The sequence below is a fragment of the Parasteatoda tepidariorum genome, chromosome 8, assembly GCF_043381705.1.
Source record: "Parasteatoda tepidariorum isolate YZ-2023 chromosome 8, CAS_Ptep_4.0, whole genome shotgun sequence".
Taxonomy (NCBI): Eukaryota; Metazoa; Arthropoda; class Arachnida; order Araneae; family Theridiidae; genus Parasteatoda; species Parasteatoda tepidariorum.
The window spans coordinates 13,581,834-13,605,234 of record NC_092211.1 but is presented as its reverse complement, the minus strand read 5'-3'; the positions used below and the strand labels follow the sequence as shown (position 1 = coordinate 13,605,234).

Genomic DNA, 23,401 nt, shown 5'->3' with positions numbered 1-23,401 from the left:
CCACTGCCTAATTTTGAACACACGTCGGTTAAAAAGACACCAAATAAATAAAAACGGATCAAACTACTACAGCGCCATCTTCCTTAGAGTCTGAATTAAGTTCTCCATCGGTAAAATTTTTTTTATTTGCAACTAAAATGGGTAGACTCGCCCCGGTTTACGGTATTATTCGTAAATATTACATACAAATAATGCCAATATTGATCAAATTGACTCGTCTGAGTCCAGTTATGAATATAATATCGATAAATTTTACTAAAGTTTGAATTAACATAGTTTTTTTACATGTCAAAGTTCAAAAACTGCGAAATCCTGCACAAAGTAGCCCCGAATGACGGTAAGTAAAAGAAAACAAAGAATAAATAAAAATGTAAAAACCTATCGTTTACAAATGGACTAAAAGGGATAAAATATTATCTATTTTTGACAGGTCTAAAAAGAAATCATTACTTCAGACATAAACGAAGGTATTACTTTCGAAAGTTTTAGGCACCTTAGGATACTTAGTAAAGTTGTAAGGGTAGGTTTTAGGCGGAGATTACAATTAATTGAAGTTGTTTGTTATTGTTTCTAATGCCGCATTCCAGTGCCAGCAAGCCTGCTTGATGAAACCGAGTGAATTTAATGCAGATGGTGTGTTTCTTGTATTTTGGTGGCGGCATATATATAGACAAGAATACGACTTCAGCAACATAGTAATCATTTCCCTTTTAAAAAGCAGACATATTTATACATCCATTAATTCATCCGCAGATCATAATTTTGATATGAACCAGAGAATGATTAATATCCAATTTAGTACTCCCTGAGATATATTTTGTTATCGGAACATGGAGGACATTGTGGCCAACAGATTTAATGTAAACCAGTCACCATTTACTACACAGGCAGTCTTCTGCCGGAGGGGATCGATTTCACGACCTCTTGGGCGTAGGCCCAAGTCAATTGAAGTAATGCACCTTACTGTTTCGTTTATGTGTGACAAAAATAGAAAAATTATCTCCCTTTCTTATACTTCTTAAAAAAAGCAGCTTTTAAATTTTTTTATTTTATTTTATTGAAATCGTTGAATCTTGAGAACTCTAGAGACTGGCGATAAATTTCTTTCACTGATAGTATCGTAATAAATTTTACTTATAACTATCAAGAAACAATTCAAATGTGAGCTTTTTCTCCTTTACGCAGTTCGAAACGCGTTTAAATAAAATAGAGGCAGCTTGAAATATNCGGGATGAAAGTATATTACTTCCACGAATCCCTATGATACCCACAGATGTGCCAATTCAATTTAAACGCATTCACTTCCATATAAGACTGACATTTGCAATGACAAGGCCAAACAATGTCAGTTTGTGTCTTAGATTTGAGCACACCATGTTTTTCACACAGACAATTATACGTGGCATGCTCTCGAGAGGGCAAACCACCCAGTTTAATTGTGTTAGCTAAAGATGGAATGACAAAAAATATTGTATACTCCATTGCACTAAGAGATTAATATTGTTGACTAATATTTTCAGAATTCGTTGTATATATAATTTATAAAAAAAAGTTACAATAAATTAAAAAAAATATTATTTGGTGTGTTGTTATTTTCACATTCCGTCATCGTTCATAGCGCTCCATGCCTCTTCCACTCATATACCACATACGCACACACTTACAATAAATAAGATATATTTTCATACTATAGAAATAATTCATGTGGCAAAACAACGTTTGCCGGGTCAGCTAGTATATATATATATATATATATATATTGCGCATAAGCTGCACGTAAATAGAACTCATAAAATAAATTAAAAATGTAGAGAAAACATGGGGAAAATTACAAGACAATGATTGTTGTTGTTGTCGTAGTTTATTTACGTCGCACTAGAGCTGCACAATGGGCTATTGGCGACGGTCTGGGAAACATCCCTGAGACATGCCATCACAAATATCCGAAGACATGCCATCACAATTTTGATCCTCTGCAGAGAGAATGGCACCCCTGCTTCGGTAGCCCGACGATCTGCACGCGAAGTCGAGCACTTTACGGTAGAATAGTTTAATGAGAACCAATACCGCACACCCTCGGTCACTTCGCAGACTGATCCAAGTGGTCACCCATCCGCACTCTGACAGCAGCCAGTGTTCTGCTGGGAACTGTGCCTTTATGATTAGTCCACTGCGGGACACAGAACAATGAGAAGAGGGGGAAAAGAGAAAAATAATTTTAAAAAAATTCCGAAGAAAAAGAATAGGAGAAAAAAAAATTTAAAAATCCGGAAAATAAGAGATATAATCTTTTCATCAGCTCATATCCGCAAAAAAGAGTGCTTTCTAATATTGTATCAATATAGCCAAAGCAAAATATATCAATACAATAGTGTTTTTTTGCATAATAGGTAAATATACAGTATAATAGCATAATAGATAAATACAAAAAGTACAAAAAGACAAAAAAACGAAGAAATTAAGAAAAACAATAAGTTTTATTTATTGCGCATAAACTGCAAGTAAATAGAGCTCAAAAAATAAGTTCAAAATGTAGAGAAAACATGGAAAAATTTCGGAACAATGAAAAAAGAGAAAAAGAAAAATAATAATAAAAATAATAAAAAAATTCCGAAAAGAGGGAAAAAAATATAAATTCAGGAGGAAAGAAATACTCTTTTCATCAGCTCCCACGATTATATCCGCATAAAGGATTGCTTTCTAGTATTGTATCAAAATAGTCAAAACAAAATATATATATATATACGATAGTGTGAGTAGCACTCAAAAAATTTTACAAAAAATTTGCAACAAATAAAATAGAACACATTAAGTAAAAAATATGACATAAAAACAGAAAATAAAAAAGAGAATAAAACATAAAACGAAATCTGTAAAGCGAGTAGCGAATTCAAATGAACTTACATGAACGGGAAATATTTCAAGAATGATTTAAAATAGTTTCGTAACAAGATTGCCTGATTACAAAATATGAAAACAGAAGCGCAAATTGAGGTAAAAGTGTAAATAGAGGAGTTTTGTTTATTAGTGCGTTCTTACTACAGTACTGAAATGCGTTTGATTTGTTAGTTACCAAGGAAGGGTCCGAAAATGGATGTGCGCAAGGTAATATTATACTGTATAATTTAAAGAAGCTGGCAATTAATAATTTTGGAAAATTATTTTTTATTTAAGAAAAAATAAATAAATTAGAAAAGAGAAAGAAAGAAGACTTGCCTAATTTGCACATAATTTTAGCCATGAATTTGCCCGAAATGTATTTGCACATGGTAAAATTGTATAAACTAACAAAAAAGTTTATTAGTAAATTTATTTACAATATGCAATTAACTTAATGATTTAATATAAAATTTAATTACCTTCGTTCAGTATCCATTCTTTTTTATCAAATTTTCTAGAGTTTGTCCATTTGTTTTTTGAATAAATAAACATTTTTACATATTCTTTTAATTATAATCATTTGACTAAAATTGGTATTTAAATATTACATTATTGCACACATTAGAATTACATTTATTAGATACATTAGAATTCCTACTAATTAGTTTATTTACATTAAAATTAAAATAATTTCTTTTATCGTATAAATCAAGAAAGCAGATATTTTCTTCTTTTATAATACCCAAATCCAAAAAATTTTAATTAATTTTATAATCATGATTACGACAGGATTAATTCCTCGGGGTAACTATTATTAATAAAAATAGTATATATATATATATATATATATAATAAAAAATAAATAAATAAATAAACTGCAAAACTAATTAAATACATTAGTTAATTATTCTTTCTTTTNATAAATAAATACAAGAAAACACTAAGAAAGTTAAGAAAAACAATAAGTTTCATTTATTGCGCTCAAGCTGCAAGTAAACAGCACTCATTAGATAAGTTCAAAATGAAGAATAAAACAAAGAAAATTCCAAGAAAGAAATTTTCCAATCCAAACAAATCCAAACAAAGAAAGAAATTTTATTCTTCATTTTGAACTTATATGTATATATATATATATATATATACATATAAATTGAAATAATTAAAAATTATTTTTTAATTTTCTGCAAATATGCTATTAAGTTTACTGATAAAAAAACTGCTTAGAACACTAATGTTTAGATAAAAATTATCGTATTAGCCGATAACATTATTAAACATGCGTGCGGCTCTTCGTTAATTTACCTGCTGTGCAAGCCCTTCGCTCAGAAAGGTTGTGCACCCCTAATATAAAACACAATATAAAAGTTAATCAATCAAATCAAACGTCGTTAGCAAAATGTTCAAAACTTTAAGTTACTTAGTTAGAAATCAAAAACAGATACTTACGACTGTGTGTTGCGTACACGACTCCCGGAGTTGTTCCTGGGGACATATCTGGGATTCGAATTGGCTTCCCGGGACCGCTATATCCAACAACCATTCCAAATAAAGTAATGGTAAGCAACGAAAATAGTTCGGCTCTAATCATAATTGCCTTCTTTTGGTCTTATATTTTTTATCTGTAAATCTTTTAAAATTGATCTGTTAAAATTAAAAAGAGTATATATCTGATTAAATCCATGACAAGTGCAACAGAAGATAAAGCCGAGATTCGTATCGGACACTGGTTTTCTTTAAATATTTCAAACAGCAAAATTTAAGGAAAAAAACTAATTATAAACTTTTTTACCCTTTTGCAACTGTCATTAAAGCTCTATCGTCACATTTCGGCAAGTATAATGCTATTTCTTTGCTATTTCGTTTCCATCTGCAGACCAGTGGAATTTGTGCTTGCGGTGATGCTGATGAAGATGCTGAACATATTCTTCTTCACTGTAGTCTCCATGCGAGTGCCCGAATGAATTTAAAGACTGATTTGAGACGTCTTTCAATTTGTTGGCCACCTGTCTTATCAGAACTGGTCAAAAGTATTGAAAGTCTTGCGGCCTTGCGGAATTTTGTTTTTAGTGTAAATTTGTAAATTTTTCTCCTTTTGTTTTTTACTTACAACTGTAAGCCTCATGCTATACTTTGTGGTGCATGAGGAGTTTTAAGTCGTTTAAATTAAAAAAAAAAATAAATAAAAAAATATTTTGTTGACCTGAGATTTTACACAGAAACTGCGTCATGTCAATTGTTATTATTTATAATTGAATAAGGAAGTAAAATAAAGCAATTTAAATGTCGGTTTCATGTCTAAGTGATGTTGCCCAAAGATGATTCAACTCGTCCCCAGTTAACAATAATTTAAGCTCTGTTCATCTTTAATTCTAAGCTTATTACGAAAATGGCTCAAAATATAAATGTGAAGTCACGCCACGGTTTCGTGTAAACTTTTGAGATCTGATTTTTGTTAAGTTTTAAAAATTTATTCCTATTTATAGACCCATAATAATTGGCAAAAGATGAGAATTACTAATTGATTTCGATAATTTTTAACTACCTGAAAATTGGGGATTTTGCGATGCAAAATTATAGCCTTGCTTTGAAGCATACAGCACTCCAACTGGGATTGTAAAGAACTTTTGTGTAAAACGCTTTTATATCCCTCAGCAAAAGAGTTTATAATTAGCTTATTTAAACTGTATTTCAAACCAGGAAACGAAGTATTTGATAGATCAAAAAAAAAAATTCATTACTATTTTTATTTTTTTTGTGGACTATTAAGTAACAGCCATTTCGTTAAATTTATACGGTAAACAGGGAAAATAGAAATATCCTATATAAAATTGACTTACTGCTTGGATGTCCAATTCCGTAAATGTTCAGATAATCCTTTTTGTCTTTTTTTATACCCTTAGCAACGACAGCATAAAATATTTTTTATGACATACGGATTAATGTTTTATAGTATATGACTTATAGTAGATATACAGCAACGGTAGTTTTATCAAATATTGGCACTATTTCAATATACTTTTTTTAAGCTACAACTCGTACTTCTGTCTTTTTTAGATACATTTTTCACTACGTAATTAGATGAACTTCTCTGAAATAAAGTATTATTTTTATTTAATAAAACAGACACAAATAACAGTTTAAGTTATTGGCAAATAAATGTCATAGAAAGTTTTAATCAACTGCATTTTATAGCGCATCTGTATTTGTGCAGATAACTTAACCGTGGTTATTTACTGAAGAATGTATACCGCATTTTAAACTCTCCATTAAAGGAGATTGATTATTTCTCAAAATAAATTTAATTTGTTGAAATATATTTTATTATTAAATTTGGTAGGAATTGTTTTTGGTAGGAAAAATAATTTAGAGAATTTTGTATAAAAAACATTTTCTATTTGAATGTTGCCATTGTACATAAAGACAATAAAAAAAATGATTTCTTTTCGAAAAATATTGCTTCCACACTAAAACCCTGAGAAATTAATATTAATTGGTATGATATAAAACTTGAGAAATTATTAGTTCTCGATGTATTAATACTTAATGCCCCTCGAGATAATAAAATTACATTAAATAAAATTTTAATTATATTTCTCAACTGAAAAAAATTCTATTATAGTCTATTATGGATGACAGGGACTATTATGGGACAGGCAAAAATATTACAATTGACTATCATGGATAGATTGTTTTATTATGGGTCGCATTAATCCTTTCAAGCAATTGTGATTTTGTCAATTTTTATAACGTTTTGAGCGAGTAATACAATTCCGTACTTAATGTATTTACTTTACCACAACATTAAGAATAGCGGCAACTATACATCGAAATTACAGTAGAAAAAAATTCTTTTTTTCTATTTTTCAATTCATGAGAAATTTTATTTTAATTGATTTACTTTGAAAACAGAACTGAGATAGAAAAGTAGCAAATTGCCATTCTTTAAGATCAATTTTTTAAGAAAAATATTTTTTTTTGTTGGACTTTTTGTTATGTTTATTATAGTTTGGACTAATTACATTATTGTACAGTCGGCAAAAAAAAAAAAAAGATATCACCCTGAATAGCTTTCGTTTTAATGATCCGATTCTTACGTACTAAGTGTCAAACTTAATGGTTTCCGGGGGTGACCTCAAATATGCTAATTGTTAAGTGCTAACTATTAATTAAACTGCGAAATCGGACACAAAAACGTACTTTCTCTGAATAAACGTACATTTTTTATTTACATATTTGGATTCTTAATCCTCAAAATACACGGGGGAACCGCTATCTGGGAAATGTGGTCTCCATCGTTTGGTTAGGAGAGCAATTCAAAGTTTGGACCCCTTAATGTTAATTCACTTTTTGCGTCTTTAGTCATATTTTTAATACTAAATGATCAATTCCAAAAAAATTGCACCCACTCATAAAACTCATTTACCCAAAGATAATTTCATACAAAAAATAATTTCTAATAATTATTCATTATTTTATATTATTTAATTAAATTGATAATGAAAAAATTTGAATTATAAGGTATGACTTTTTTTATACCATATTAATCTACATATTTTTCATTTGAAAAATCTAAAGTTTCAACTGTTTTTATTTAGTACAAGCTTAAAAAATTAAAATTAATTATTTTTTAAAAAAATAATTTGGCTACACTGAATAATTATTAAAATGGGGCGACTAATATTAAAATGTGATTAACTTACGAGGAACTTGACTTCGTGTGCCTAGTGTAAAATTTCATTCATATTTTTTTCGCTAGTAACCGGTTTCTAATCTTTTTATTTTCATTTCTATATGATAAAATACGCTGTTTCTCTTTTAGTCGTCTAAAAATTTATAATTTGTAGTTTAGTAAAAAAAAATTGAAAAAAAGATTTTATTGAATAAAAAGGTTTTATAAAAGCATGGTTCTGATAGAATATGATTATACAATAGATTGTACTAATTTAATGTGATTATATATTTTAGTTTTTAGTTTGTTTTCTCAATATTTGATAAAATTTTACTAATATACATACGTATGCATAAATTTGGAATAATATGTTGATCTATTTCTTCAAAATATAATTATTATTACAACATTATTAAGCATCTAAAAACTTTTCAACATCTTATATATCGTCTTAATCTTAAAAAAAAATTTTAATCACCTGTCTGGAAGTGTTTCTCAGAACTATTTAATTAAGTTTTAACATTTTTAAAATTCTTATTCTTTAAGCTACTACGTATATTATTTCTGCATTGATATACTAATCAATTTTTTTAGTACTTTAATTTAAGTTTTCCTTAAAGTAAAGCTATTTTTTAAATTATTGTCAAGCTTGTTTTTAAAAGAAAACTTAGAATTAATGTCTGCTAGCTAACAATAAAACCTTGTTAAGAATAAAAAACATTCCGCTGCTTAAAATTATTTGATGCAAAACAGCTGACTAAGCATACTATTTTTTTGGAGAAACTAATAAAAATTATTGATTGTCTTTTCTTATTTCGTTTCTTGTGACTTCAACATAGATTATCTGAAAAAATGTTGATGTTTTATAAGTCCCTATAAAGAGTATAAATATATATTATACATCCATTTTCTTGTCTAATTTATTTAAAGCTTTTTTTTTTCTTTCTTTTTTAACAAAGTTCTGATGACCTTTTCATTTTCTCTATTTTTGCTCTACGAAACATAAATTAATGGAAATAACTAGCACAGACAGCTTCTATTGGTAAAATGTTGAAAGCAGAAGCTTCTTTTTTTTATCGAACAGCCGTAGATTGGCACCAAAGAGCGTTTGTCTTTCTCGAAGAGCAGACATACGGAATGTAATATAGGTGAATTGTACTCCTCATGTGGCAGACTATGCTCCAACAATCGAATTTTTCTGCCGGCATAGAGTATGAACGTTATTTATTGCGTATAGAAAGATTGCACACATAGAACGTTATTATAAATAATGGGGAAATTATTAAATGTATAAAATTTGTTAAAATTTTTAACCCCGAAATGGCTACAAAGCTGATTCAGAGTGCTGTGCGCTGAATGATGAATGGACTTGGAAATATTTAAAGATAAACCAATATGCCCTATCAGCAATGTAGATGCAACAGTTTTTCAAGAATACAACAATTTACAACCAAGCACAAAAATGCCAACTACGAAGCAACGTCTGAATGCGAAAGTAAACAAAATGCAGAAAGTCTTCTTAAAGAATTATCAGGCTGGCAAGCGTTTTTCAGGAAAATAAACAGTGTCCAAGAAGCAGCCACGCACGCAAGTTACTTCGTTACCATAGTCCCCCCCACATGGTCCGGAGGAATGGCTAGGGGAGTTCTTACTTTAGACAAACTGTAGTAATTTATTTAAGCCTCCTTAGCTATGCACAATAGGCTGTTGACTGCTGCCTGAGAAACATCCCTGAGAATGATACGAAGACAGGTAATTCTCAACAATGATCCTGTGCAGAGGAGATGTCTCCTCCGCTTTGGTAGCTTCATGCTTTCATGCTTATGATTGCTCACTCAATGAATACTTCAAAATTCAGTTCTTTGTTGCCAACGTGGAAAAAGAAATTTTATCGTTTTTATCTATCTTTATATGTACGGAATAATATTTTATGCAGTAAGAACTTTTACATTGTAGATAGGTAGTTAATCATACTAATTGGGTATAATATGAAAAAAACACAACTACTTCGATTTAGTAGGAACAACATATGACGCAATGCTAAACGAATGGAATTTAGTTGTTGTTTATTTAGTTATTGTTATTAGTAGTTGTTGTTGTTTGTTTTAGTTGTTATTGTTTATTTAGTTGTATTTAGTTTCAATAACTTTTCTTTATAATGCAATAAAATCTGGCGAGCAGCTATTTAAACGATCGAACACTTCGTTTGTTTATTTGTGGCTTGAAGTTTGTTTATTTGTGGCATGCCGTTCATGGGTTAAATTTAGTAGGAACAACACAACCTGTGACGTAGGCTATATTATACCCAATTGAGCTAAAAAAAAATATTTTTATACCTTCGAAATTATTCCAGGGAAAATATAATTCTCACTATATATTTAAAAAAGTGCAAAATATTTTAAAATTTCAAAAGAATACTGAATGCTAAGCGCTTGATAGCTATCTTGAAATAAATACAATTTCAGTAACGCGGGATTTAAATTATACGAGTATGTTACCACTGTAACTTATTCATGATTTTGTTGCTTTTTTTTCTGAAATTTGTGTTTCTGAAAATGCGTAAATTTGAGTTTTATTTTTCTTCTTAGATTTCATTAGAAATATTTAAAACAATTACTATTTAAATATTTGTACATGAATAGCGAAAGCTAATATAAATCACCGTAAATGATTTTATGCTAAGATATGAAACAATATTTGAGAAATTACACTCGCAAAGTTTTGAAATATTGAAAATAAAAAAAATTTATTCCTTTTCGAATAGCAAGAAATATATTTATCTTGTTATAATTTCCAAATTATGAAATTATTCCCTATAATATCTATCTTTATTATCTATCTTTAAAGCAGTATATTTTATTTTTCTCGAATTCATCATGTGATTAGAGTTGCTTGAACTTTTAATTATTGCGATAATTTTCGCAAGTGTAAGGTACTCTCGCATAATTGGTCTTTTATAATTAATAAAAATTAATCTAACTTTTGAGTTTGAATTGCTCCCAATCAAATTATTTTATTTTTAATTTCCATACTTTAACTTTGCCAGACAAACATGCCAGATAAATTATCAAAAGGGTGGCATATGGTATCGCTTAAACAAATAAAAAAAAAAGAAATTTTTTTATTCTGTTGTCTTTTGGAGAAATAGGTATCACACAATAAATAAATTTTTAACAAAGAAATTATTGTTCCATTTTGAAAGCCCTTCAGGAATTATTTTCTAATAAAATACTTATAAAAAAACTAGAATAGATGAAAAAACTTTTAGGGTATCGAAAAAATCTGAAGAGTATAAAAAAATAATATAATTTTATCACATAAGCAAAACCGTGACATCATGTTAATAGTTATGCCAATGCATCATTCGTAAGTCATTTCATTAACGACATATCTGCTGTCTAAATATAAAACTCAATTAATTCAATTGGAAATATCAGTTTATTTCTTTTTTAGCATTATATAAAGATATAACTATCGATTCTAAAATCACATTTAGAAAAAAAGGTAAGATCCGACCTTTTTTTTTTTTTTTTTGTCTTTAAGCACCTGTTAGTGTAAAACTTTAAAACTATCATTTCTGACGTTCATATTCCACAGATAATTTATAAGACAAATGCTTTTATTTTATTAAATACTAGCGGTTCCGTTGAGTAACTTTTCCGTTTTTTAAAAAAGAAAGAATTTTAAGTTTTTCGAGACAAATCATATAGTAAAAAGTCAAAACTATAAACTGTTAAATAATACATAAATGTAATAAACTTAAATTGTTTAAATGAGAGTGGATTTTATTTTTGTCTCTTACAAGTTCTTATGATATCGTAGTGAAGTTGTCCGAGTAATAGTGGATTCAATTTTTGTCTCTTACATATTCCTATGATATCGTAGTGAAGTTGTCCAAGTGAGAGAGGATTTAATTTTTGTCTCTTACATGTTCTTGTGGTATCTCTGTTTGTTGCATCGAAATTTTAATTAAATTTTATATTGTTCGAAATTTTAATTGAAATATATAGTGCAACACATGCTAACATTAAAAAAAAACTAATTATCTCAATAATCTTTAACGAGCTTGTCCTAAACCAGGAAAAAACAGACCACCCTGAATAACTTTTGATTTAATGATCGGATCTTCACGATTTAGGACTCAATCTTAGTGGCTCGAGAGAGTAACCTTAGATATTCTAATTAATGAGCTCAGACGATATTTTAAGTTACGAAATCAGATGCAAAGACATACTTTCTGCGAACATACCTTTTTTTTTTGACGAATATGTATTTCTGACTCACAAACTTTAGGGGGTACTCGCAATTTGAGAAACATGGTTCCAATAGTTTGATCATGGGAGCGCTCCCAAGTTTTAACCTCTTAATGGTAATTTTACTTTGGGAGCGCTCCCAAGTTTTAACCTCTTAATGGTAATTTTACTTTTTGCGTATTTCGCTATAAATTTAATATATTTTAACCGAATTGAAACATATTTGCCCATAATTATGAAATTTGTTTATCCTAAAATAATTCGAATGCAAAAAAACAACTTTTCGCGAATATTTACTATTTTTTATTACTTTATTCAATAATGATCGAAAACAATTTGAATCCAAATTGAAGTTCCCAAGAAGCTTTTGGTGCTTGAAAAAATTACTATTTGCTGAAAATGTGGGATTATATACTAACCATAAGTTGAAGAAGATGTTAATTAATATACATCTTACATTATACATCCTGATATACATCTTGATTGATATGCCATATATTATTCCAGTGTGATGCAGGTAATAAATTTCAAGAATTTGAAATTCGTTATCAAAAGAAGATGTGAACGATTAATTATTATAGTTGATTCTTGGCTTAAAATCCTTTACTATTCGAATTTAATAAATTTAAAAGCCTTAAAATTGAAATGCCGTTTGGACAAATAAGAAAAAATATATTTATGTTATATTTATGTATTAAAATATATTTTTAACATTACCACTGACTGTTAGATGTATACTTTTATCAATTATCGATAACTTATGTTTGTTAGCTGCCGTAATTGTTTCTAGAAGTTTCACTTCAGCACTTAAACTATGCGTTTAAGGAACTTATTGGATATTTTAAAAAAAATTAAGTGTTATCGTCTGTTTTTATTTTTTAAATATTTAGTAAAAATGTCATGACAGCGCATGTTTTAAAAGCTTTCATCAATGAAATTTCATATTTTCGATACTGTGCGGATCCGGGTAATGCTTGAAGGAGGGGATTGCTTACAAACCACCCCTTGAGCAACTCCTTGAGCCCCTTGCCAACAGCAGGAGGGAAAAAAACGATTCAAATCAGTGCCCTCGAGCTATTAGTAAACTTACTACGTTCAGACAGACTTTAACTTTTATATAGAGAGAGAAAAAAGAAACAAAATCTTTTCAAAGATTTTCAAACTATAAATAGTGCCCCAAACTTTGATCGCAAGGCTTTCGGGAATGGTTTTTATTTTATGAAAACTATTAATGTATATTATTTTAATTACGTTATAATTGCAAACATTATTTATGACTATTTATTTTAACCATCTTAATATTTTTAAAAAATATTTATTTGAGCCTAAAAATAACCGCGCCAATTTGAAGATATGTCAAATAACATTTTCGGCAATGCTACCATTACTTATTTTAAAAATGGAACTATTATTAATTTTACCAATCATATTATCATAGAATATTTTTTATTTGATCCAACATCCGCAGTTGCGATGACATCTGCTGTCAACAAGTAGCCCAACAAAATGACGAGATATGATAAAAGCATGGCTTAAGAATAAGTTTCCATAGAGTTAGTGGCTTGTAAAAAAGTTCGAAACAATAGGGCAATTTTTGAGGTAGTCACAATCCATATGAATTCGATGGCGTATAAAGCTATCAGCTGAATCAATTTCTTCTATCATATGTAAAACGATTATCACTAAGTCTAGCAAATCCTGTTATTATTTATTCAAACAATTTTAGTGTTTCTTATTTTATCTATCATACTGCTATATATTTTTAACAACAGCATTTTTATTTAGTGCATCAATCGGTATTTTTTTTATCAATTCTATTATTATGTATTTTATCAATTGTATTATTATTTTATTACTCAATAGCATAATATTTTTATCAATTCCATTATTATTTATTTTATCAATAGTATTAGTATTTGTTTCATAAATTGTCCTATTATTTACTTTATCCATTCCACAAGTATTTATTTTATCAGTTCTATTCTTATTTATAGCATCAATCCTATTTAACAATTTTATTAAAATTTATCTCAACCATCATAAGATTATTGACTTTAGCAATCTTATTGTTAATTACTATTTATTTTATCATTCGACTTCATCAATTTAATTACTATTTATTATTTATATATTTTATTGTTTATGCATTAATTTTCTGCATTAATTTTCACATTATCTGCGTTATCTGCATTAATTTTCATTTTTGCAGACCATTGTTGTGGTATTTAGAGAGAAAAAAGGAAAACGACAATGCTTCAATTCATAATATTCTTGACTCTTAAAATTTTCTATTTTGTGATAGCCACTGATTCTATAAAGATTTTTCCAATATCAGGACATACCCCTCCAACGGTGGATGATCCCGTAAGTACCATTTACTATTGTCATTTACCATTACCATTAATTTTTCTCATTACTTGTTGATTTTTATAACTTTAACTTCTGTTGCTGCACACGTATTAATAACTTTTGGTATAATTTCTTTTCATTGCAAGTATTATCATTGCTAGTATTATAATTTCCAGTATTATCATTTCCCAGGAAGTGATAACTGTTCTTATTTACATATAACTTTTGATAGGCTTGCTTTTTAGTAGATGAAGTAGTATAAACATCGGGTAACTAACCCTGTTTCTCTGCTTTAGTTGTATCCTTCCAGATTCGATTAAGAGCTCTTTTTCTATACATTTGAAATCATAAAATCTTTATCTCCTAGTCTACAAAGTATTTCAACTAAATTATCAGGATTTGCTGGCAATCTTCAAATTAATTAGAAACATGTGAGCTTTTCAGGCATTTCAAAATCTGCATCATTGATTTCTTTCTTTCTCTCAATGATTAATTTGCAAACTATTCTCGTCCTCTGTGTCGGTTATCAACGTTTGGAACTGCTTGTCAATTCCTTGAAATATAGTAGAATAACTCCGAGCTTTTCACATTTCATAAGAGCGTATGTCTCTGTTTGTTGCATCTATTGGTAATGGCTTCTCAGTACCACCAAAAATTCCCAGGAGCCTTTATCGATGAATAGCACCTTCATATTTATTTCCCAGCTGTTGTAATTGAAAATATTTAGCTTTGGAAATTTCAATATGAAACTGCTGATGTTTTTGGCCTTCTTAAATCTTTCTAAACGGCCCAGTAGTGATATAATAAACTTGCTTCTAATAAAGATAACAAAAGCTTAACTAAGCAGGGCCCATAACCTTGCTGGAATAGTTGAATGCGTATAGTGGAAAATGCTAAATCAGGAAATTTATAATCAGTCAAATCCAAAAATATCAGGAATCCGTCAAAAAAAAGGTACGCTTATTCAGAGAAAGTACTATTTTGTGTCTGATTTTGTAATTTAAAATAACGTCCATTCAGATTAATTAGCATATTTGAGGTCACCTACTCAAACAATTAAAATTCAGTCCTGAAACTACAAGATATGATCGTTAGATCAAAAGTTTTTCAGAGAGGTCAATTTTGTTTTGCCCACCCTCAATATATTTTTTGCATTCTGAATATATTTTCACTGTTATAAATAAAAATAATTTTTTAAAAATTAATTTCAGATTCGATATATATACATTCCTGCCAGCTTACTTCCAACTCACAACTGAGGGTGAAACAAGGGCGATGATGAAGCAAATACCTATTATTACTGCAGCAAGTTCCGACTTTTTATTACTGCTGCAGTTTCCACTTTCTATTTATTAAGTGATGATATCGTAATATTATATATTCTTAGACTAAATAAAATACTAAATTTGTTTGTGGACGTTTGGCGACAGTGTGTTGAGTTGCTGACAACGAAAAACTATCAAATAAACCTACATAGTATAACACCACCCGCATATGTAAATATCTTAAAATTTTTCGCATACGATTTTAAAAGTTTTCCTTATAAATATTATTCGCGATATTATAATAAGCGAATATTTTAAAAATCAAGAATTTGAAAAATGATTTGAATGATTAAAAATAAGCATATTTATATTCTTTAATTTTTTTAACTTATTTTTGTCTACGTATTTCTTTCTAGCTCGCGTTTTTTGGCTTAACCATTTATAATAGAACTAGGAGGCTCCACCCCCTGCTCGCTAACGCTCGCCAACCCCCGAGGATTGCTACGCAATCCTATGCGGTTCACGCCGTGAACCATGGCTCGCTGCGCTCGCTCGCCAATGAACACAATGTTCTAGCACAAAGACATAATATATTATCATCAAAGACATAGTATTTTATCATCAAAGACATAGTATTGTACTTATGTAGAAGAATTCTACCAATGTTCTTATTGACTTTTAAAAAAGTATATTAGCTATTTAGATTGTACATGGTGAAAAAATCAAAACATTAGCTAAATAAGAAACATATTAGCAAAATAAATGATCAAATATTGCTTCACTAATATTCTGCATTTTAAAGCGTGAAAATTCAATGCATAAATAAACGCGAAATATAAAAAAATTCAATGCATTCAATACAAACACTTAAACGTTTTTTAGACGTTTAGGTAGCTCCCAGTAGAAAAATATCAATTCAACAGCGGCCTTTTAAAGCATTCTCACTTCAATTAATTAATTAATTCCTAATGGAGTTTAAATTAAATATTCGCGATGGCAACGCTCGAGTACGCCATCTAGTGGGAGACTGAAAATATCGGACATTAGTTCCCACAAAGCCATTGGCAGTGACGGACGCCATTTCATTAGCAGCAAATAAGAAACAAAATTTCCCTAAGGAAAAGGTAGAACTTTTTGAAAAAACTAACCAGAACATGCCAAACATTGAAGCAGAACACGCCAAGCATTTGAAGAACAATTTCTTGATAATTTTTACCTTTCTATTGCCAACAACATAACTTCCAATTTCATGATCACTTGCTGTTACAGATTGTAACATAATAACTACGGTAAAATAATTTTTTCTGTCTTCAGTTCATTGCAAATTAAAGTGAAATTAGCATTGCTTTCGTCATTCCAATGAATAAATAAGAATTCAGAATATGCACAGAACTGTATAATATATAGTTATAGAATATTGTTCTTCCTTATAGAATAGTATATATTTCTGTATCTATATTATTCGTAAAACAACAATAAAGAATCATCCAAACTACTTGAAATAGATTCATTTGTACTGATTATTAATAAATTTGTATCTTTTTCTAGGTAATTATTTTTTTCTTTTGAAGGAATAATTTCAACTAGAATTCAGCTATTCTGTTTTTAAGCTACATGTTCAAATTCATATCGAGATCTTACATTTATAAAATTTTGATGTGTGGTATGTTATCTAAAAGTAATGAAGGGATAATCTATGCATATATTATTTTAAAATAAAATTTTCAAACGAAGAACATTTCATTTGGAATTCTGCGGATTTATAAAACAGGTGGGTGTTATGATTTTTATAATAAAAAATTTGCTTGTAAATATTTTTTTTTCTTATTCGATGATAGTTCTCTACAGAATGGATTTTTACGTCTGATTAAGAATTATAAGAATAATAAAAAAAGAAACAATATGTATTTCAATGTAAAGAATTCTTAAAATCGTTTTTTATCCTAAGAATTCTTTATTTTCCGTTTTTTAGTTTATAATTTTTTGATAAAAATTGTTGTCAAAATAATTTTTTTGAACAATTAAATGGTATAACATTATGTGTTTATGTATACTTCTTGTATATTCTAATGCTTGAAGTAATATAATTCAGAAAAGTATGGAATAAAAATTCGGTACTTACGTACTAACGCCATCGCCACTACAGATTTGGCGGTTTTTAAGTGCCGCCAATCTGCACTTTAAATTTTTTCGACAAATCATAAAATAAAACACTTTATTTGAAATCAAAGTAGTCAGTCGGATTTCGGTGGAAAATGACCCGATATAGAGTTTAGCATAGGTTCAAAACAATCAGATCGCCACATGAACTCTGATAAATAAGATTCCAAATGAAATAACATTTCCAAAACGTACTTTTACCAAGATTGGCAAATCCCAAAGACGAATTTTCGTAGCACTAAAAATGGCGACAAAAAAGAATTGCTTTTTTTGTTTTTGTTTCGTCAGCATTCTTTATTTTACGTTTCTTAGTTTCTAAATAATGTTTTTTATTGAATCTTTTAATTTTTTGATAAAAATTGTTGTCAAAAAACTTTTTTTACAAAATTAAATTTCATAAAATTATAAGGTTTATGTATACTTTCTGTTCATTTTAATTTCTGAAGTAATATGATTCTTAAAGCTATAGAATGTAAAGTTTAATAGGCCTTTCATGTTATATCATTAAATTTAGTAAAACTATTTTTCGGGCATTAGGTTTTAACTCTTATAAGAATATACATATTTTTTTCTGTTAATGTACAAATATTTTTCCGATGTGTTTTGGATATTCCTTCTCTAATAAAAAGAGATACCATTTTGTTTTCGTTTGCATAAGAAAGAATACCAAATATTTTTCTCTTTTAAATTTAATTAGCCATAATAAAGAAGGAACGTTGCAATGCTACGTGCTACATTAAAGACGCCTCTAAAGTAACTGAATCACTGTTCATGTGGAAATCGCAGGTATCCGTCTCATACAACAACGCCCCCTATAGTTCGTTGCGATCACGAAGTGTCATGTTTTTAGTGCATGAATCTGAATTGAACAACCTGATAATGCTCACTCTGGTTATTGTTATCTGGTTGCTCACTACGTGCTCTTGCGCGCCGAATCCAATCAATTAAAAATGAAAACTGTTGCCAGCGCGAGAAAAGAAATATAATCGGTTTTACTGATACATACGTACGTATTAGCGTTTTATATAATAAGAAGATAGATTTTTGTCAGTCCCATAATACTCCCATCCAACAATAATAATCCATAATAGAATTTTTCTTTGACCCCTAATAAAACCATCTATCCTTAATAGTCTATAATTATATTTTTGCCAGTGCCATAATAGTCCTCTTCATTCGTAATAGACTATAATTGAATTTTCATCAGTACCATTTTAGAAACATAATTAAAATTCTAATTGATAAATTTTTATCATCACGAGGGGCACCTTAAATATTAATATACTAAATACTAATAATTTCTCAAGTTTCAAGTTATTATAATTAATATCAATTTCTCATGTTTTCAAGTGTCGAAGCAATATTTTTCGAATAGAAATTATTTTTGTTACTGTCTTTACACACAATGGTTACATACAAATAGCAAATGCTTTGTATACAAAATTCTCTAAATTATTAGTCCTACCAAAATAAATTCCTACCAAATTTAATAATAAAATATACTTGTAAATTTAATGTTACTTTGAGAAATAATCTATATCCATCATTAGAGAGTTCGTAATGCGGTATACATTCTTCAGCAAATAACGAAGGTTAAGTTATGTACACAAATACACATACGATATAAAATGCAGTTGATTAAAATTTTCTATGACATTTATTGGCCAATAACTGAAACAGTTATTTGTTTTGCTTTATTAAAAAAAATATAATATTTCAGTGAAGTTCATCTAATTACGTAAAGAAAAATTCTTCTAAAAAAGTCAGAAGTACGAGATATAGCATAAAAAAAGTATATTAAAATAGTGCCAATATTTGATAAAACTACCATTACGATATTTACGATAAGTAATATACTATGAAATATTAATCTGCGTGTAATAAAAAATGTTTTATATTCTCGCTGCTAAAGGTATAAAAAAAGACGCCAAGGATTGGCAAAACACTTATAAAATTGGAAATCCAAGCAGTGTAAGTCAAGCTTATATTAGATATTTCTATTTTTCCATGTTTAATGTGTAATAACGCATAATTTAGCGAAATGGCAGTTACTTAATAGTCCTCAAAAATTTAGGCAACATCGCTTGGACATGAAACCGACATTTAGAATGTTATATTTTACTTCCATATTCAATTATATATAATAGTAATTGACATGACACAGTTTTTGAGTAAACTCTCAGGTCAACAAAATGTTAATAGTCAAAAAGAATTTTAATATTATAGTAAAAATTATTAAAAAATAGCATTATACTTGTTGAAATGTGATGACAGAGATTTAATGACAATTGCAAAAGGGTAAATAAGTTAAAATATTTCAAACAGCAAAATTTAAGGAAAAAAACTAATCATACAGAAAACCAGTGTCCAATACGAATCTTGGCTTTTTCTTCTGATACACTTGTCAAGGATTTAATCAGTTATAATATTTTTCATTTTAACAGAAAAATTTTGTAGAACTAAGGCCAAAAGACGATTATGATTAGCGCCGAACTTTTTTTGTTGCTTACCGTTACTTTATTTGTAATGGTTGTTGGATATAGCGGCCCCGGAAAACCAATTCGAATCCCAGATATGTCCCCAGGAACAACCCCGGGGACTCTTACTGAAATGGACGGATCAATAACTCGTAAGTATCTGTTTTTGATTTTTATCTAGGTAACTTAAAGTTTTGAACATTCTGCTAAAGACGTTTGACTTGATTGATTGACTTTTATTGCGATTTATTTTATGGGTGCACAACCTTTTTGCAGAAAATTAAAAAAAATTTAATTATTGTAATTTATACATATATATATATATATATATATATATATTCTTGGATTTCCTCTTTTTTACTTTCTGACTACNATAATAAGGACCTCTGACAATTTACAGTCCTATCATATTCTCTCTAAGTGATGTTGTTGCAGAAAAATTGCCAGCTATATATATATATATATATATATATAAAACATAAAATGCTTCAAATAATCTTTCATGTTATTCCTTTTCCTGCAAATCCTTTTCTTAATTTATTATTTAAAACGGAACACTTTTCCCCACATTTAAATTCACATCCAGTCTTTTCTTATTTTTGGTCCAAGCATGCATTAATTAAAAGTAAGACATTTTTCCCTTTGCTCTTCGTGGGAATCGCGTGACCTATTTAATAAACCAATTACAAATACTAAGTTTTCCCTTACTCCCTAAAATTAAATATATATATACACTATCTGGAAGAAAGTGACGGGACACGACACTATAACGACATAAACCCATATTTATTAAAATTAGTAGGAGGTATGGCCTCCTTTGGCTGCGATCACAGCTGCAACCCTTCTGGGCATGCTTTCCACTTAATTAGCCATAGTGGCAAGAGGAATTTCCTTCCAAATGTTTAACAGGAAGTTCCATAGTTCATGCTTGCTTTTGGGGAGTGGGGTGCAGGCCCTCAACCGACGGTTCAATTCGTCCCAGAGAGTCCCTCAGTCTTGTAGAGACACAAAACACGTGAAACAGTTGATTTTGAGCAGTTACGGAGACGGGATATCTCAATAATTCACACATTGGCAAGATGTAATCCAACTAACACACTTTTCACGAACTCAGACAACTCTTTACGTGGCGGCATCTTGACAAAAACAAATCTAGTCGACTCCACAGAGTATTTATAGGATATGGCTGACACGTGATACCTATTATTGCGCATGCGTCGGAAAAAAATTTCGAAAAATTTATAAAAGTTAATTAAACCCCGGATTTATTTTTAAATCCGGGAAGATATTTTACTTCAAATTTAAGGAATACCACAAGGATCTACTTTTTCTTATCTCTTAGCTAACTTATTTTTGCATTATTATGAAAAAAATTATACTCTTAATACTAAATTTGTTTTTAGATATATTGATGATTAATGGACATTTAATTATCTTAAATTTTCACGATTATTCTAATTTATTAAATAATATTTACAACGAGGAATTAATCTTTCTTCGGAAATTATGATGATAATCTAATATATATATTTCTCTTACGTGGCTCCCAAATTTTGGCTGTATTTCTTTTCCGCCGGTGGCAGCGTTTGCTTTGTTTTGTTTACGTTACTATTTCTCTCACACGGCGAATCGACCAATGATTGCCGCAAAAAATGCCAAATCTAGCTGAGGTGGCTCAACATATAGCGCTTTTAAAAACGGAAACGGAAATAACCAGAGAGCATAAGCTGCGGCAATCTCATACTATTAAGCTAGGCAGAAGTGAGTAATCTTTGTCGATAGATCTCTATTTTATTATTTTGTCGAAAGCGCTTTTTTCACGAATTTATATATTAGAATTTATTTGACGATTTTTGATTTATATCACGAATTATACTATAGCACATTTCTAATAGGCTTAATGAATTACATGTCATTTATTTCATTTCAATTCAAATTATTTTAATGACTTAGTATTTACTAAAAAGATTTAATTTTTTTTTTTAAAGTTTTTATATGGATTTGAATAATTGTGTTGAATTCTTAGAATTTTGTGCATTTGCAGTGTAACTAAGTTAGCGAACCGTGTAACGAAGCTAGCTTGGTTTGCAAAGCAAACCATATAAGATTGCGTAGCAATTTTCGGGGGTTGGCGAGCGTTAGCGAGCAGGGGGCACAGCCCACTAGTATTAATTACAATTTTTTGTATTTGGGTAGTATAAAAGAAGAAAATATCTGTTTGTTGATTTATAAGATGAAAGGAATTATTTTAACTTTAATGTAAATAAACTAATTAGTTGGAATTCTGAGACATCTAATAACATCTACTTAAATACCATTTTCAATCAAATGAATGGAATTAAAAGAATATGTACTAATGTTTATTTAGCAAAAACAAATGGACAATCTCTAAAAAACTTGATAAAAAACAATGGATACCCAACATGTATATTATGTTAAATGTATATTATTGTAAATAAATATACTAATAAACTTATTTGCTAATTCATACAATTTTTGCCATGTGCAAATACATTTCAGGCAATTCCATGGCTAAAATTATGTGCAAAACAGGCAATTCATGTTTTTTTCTCTTTCTATTTTATTTTATTTATTTATTTTCTTAAATAAAGGAGAATTTACTAAAATTATTAATTATTAACTTCTTTAAATTATACAGTATAATAATACCTCGCGCGCATCCATTTTCGGGCCCTTCCTTGGTAACTAACAAATCAAATGCACTTTAGTACTGCAGTAAGAACACACTATAAAACAAAACCCCTCTTTTTACGCTTTTACCCTAATTTGCACTTCTGTTTTCATATTTTGTAATCAGGCAATCTTGTTACGAAACTATTTAAAATCATTCCTGAAAAATTTCCCGTTCATGTAAGTTCATTTGAATTCGCTACTCGCTTTATGGATTTCGTTTTATGTTTCATTCTGCTTTTTCTTTTTTTTCCTTTTCTGTTTTTACGTCATATTTTTACTTAATGTGTTCTATTTTATTTGTTGCAAATTTTTCTATGTCAAACTTTTTGAGTGCTACTCACACTATTGTATATATATATTTTGTTTTGATTATTTTGATACAATATTAGAAAGCAATCCTTTATGCGGATATAATCGAGGAAGCTGATGAAAAGATTATATCTTTCTTACTGGATTTTTATTTTTTTCCTTTTCTCGGAACTTTTTTACCGAATATTTTTATTATTATTTTTCTTTTTCTCTTTTTTCATTGTTCTGTAATTTTTCCATGCTTTCTCTTCATTTTGAACTTGTTTTATGAGTTCTATATACTTACAGATAATGCGCAATAAATAAATCTTATTGTTTTTCTCAATTATCTTCGTTTTTTTTTTT

The 23,401-nt window shown here is 29.0% G+C and overlaps 1 protein-coding gene across 3 annotated transcripts in view; it reads right to left on the bottom strand.

Moving 5' to 3' along the window:
* The window catches only part of LOC107442301 (uncharacterized), an 11,615-nt gene extending 5,685 nt beyond the window's left edge, over positions 1 to 5,930 (bottom strand). The window contains exons 1-2 of one of the 3 annotated variants that reach the window (XM_016055827.4): positions 5,718 to 5,930; positions 4,327 to 4,521 (exon numbers count right to left, since the gene is read on the bottom strand). In XM_016055827.4, coding sequence (XP_015911313.1) covers positions 4,327 to 4,468 — 142 coding nt within the window. In that variant the 5' untranslated portion in view covers positions 4,469 to 4,521; positions 5,718 to 5,930. Of the gene's footprint in view, positions 1 to 4,326; positions 4,522 to 5,422; positions 5,504 to 5,717 lie in introns of those variants that run through there. The other 2 variants (XM_071184353.1, XM_071184352.1) reach the window with 2 other exon arrangements.
* Between the last annotated feature and the right edge of the window lie 17,471 nt (positions 5,931 to 23,401).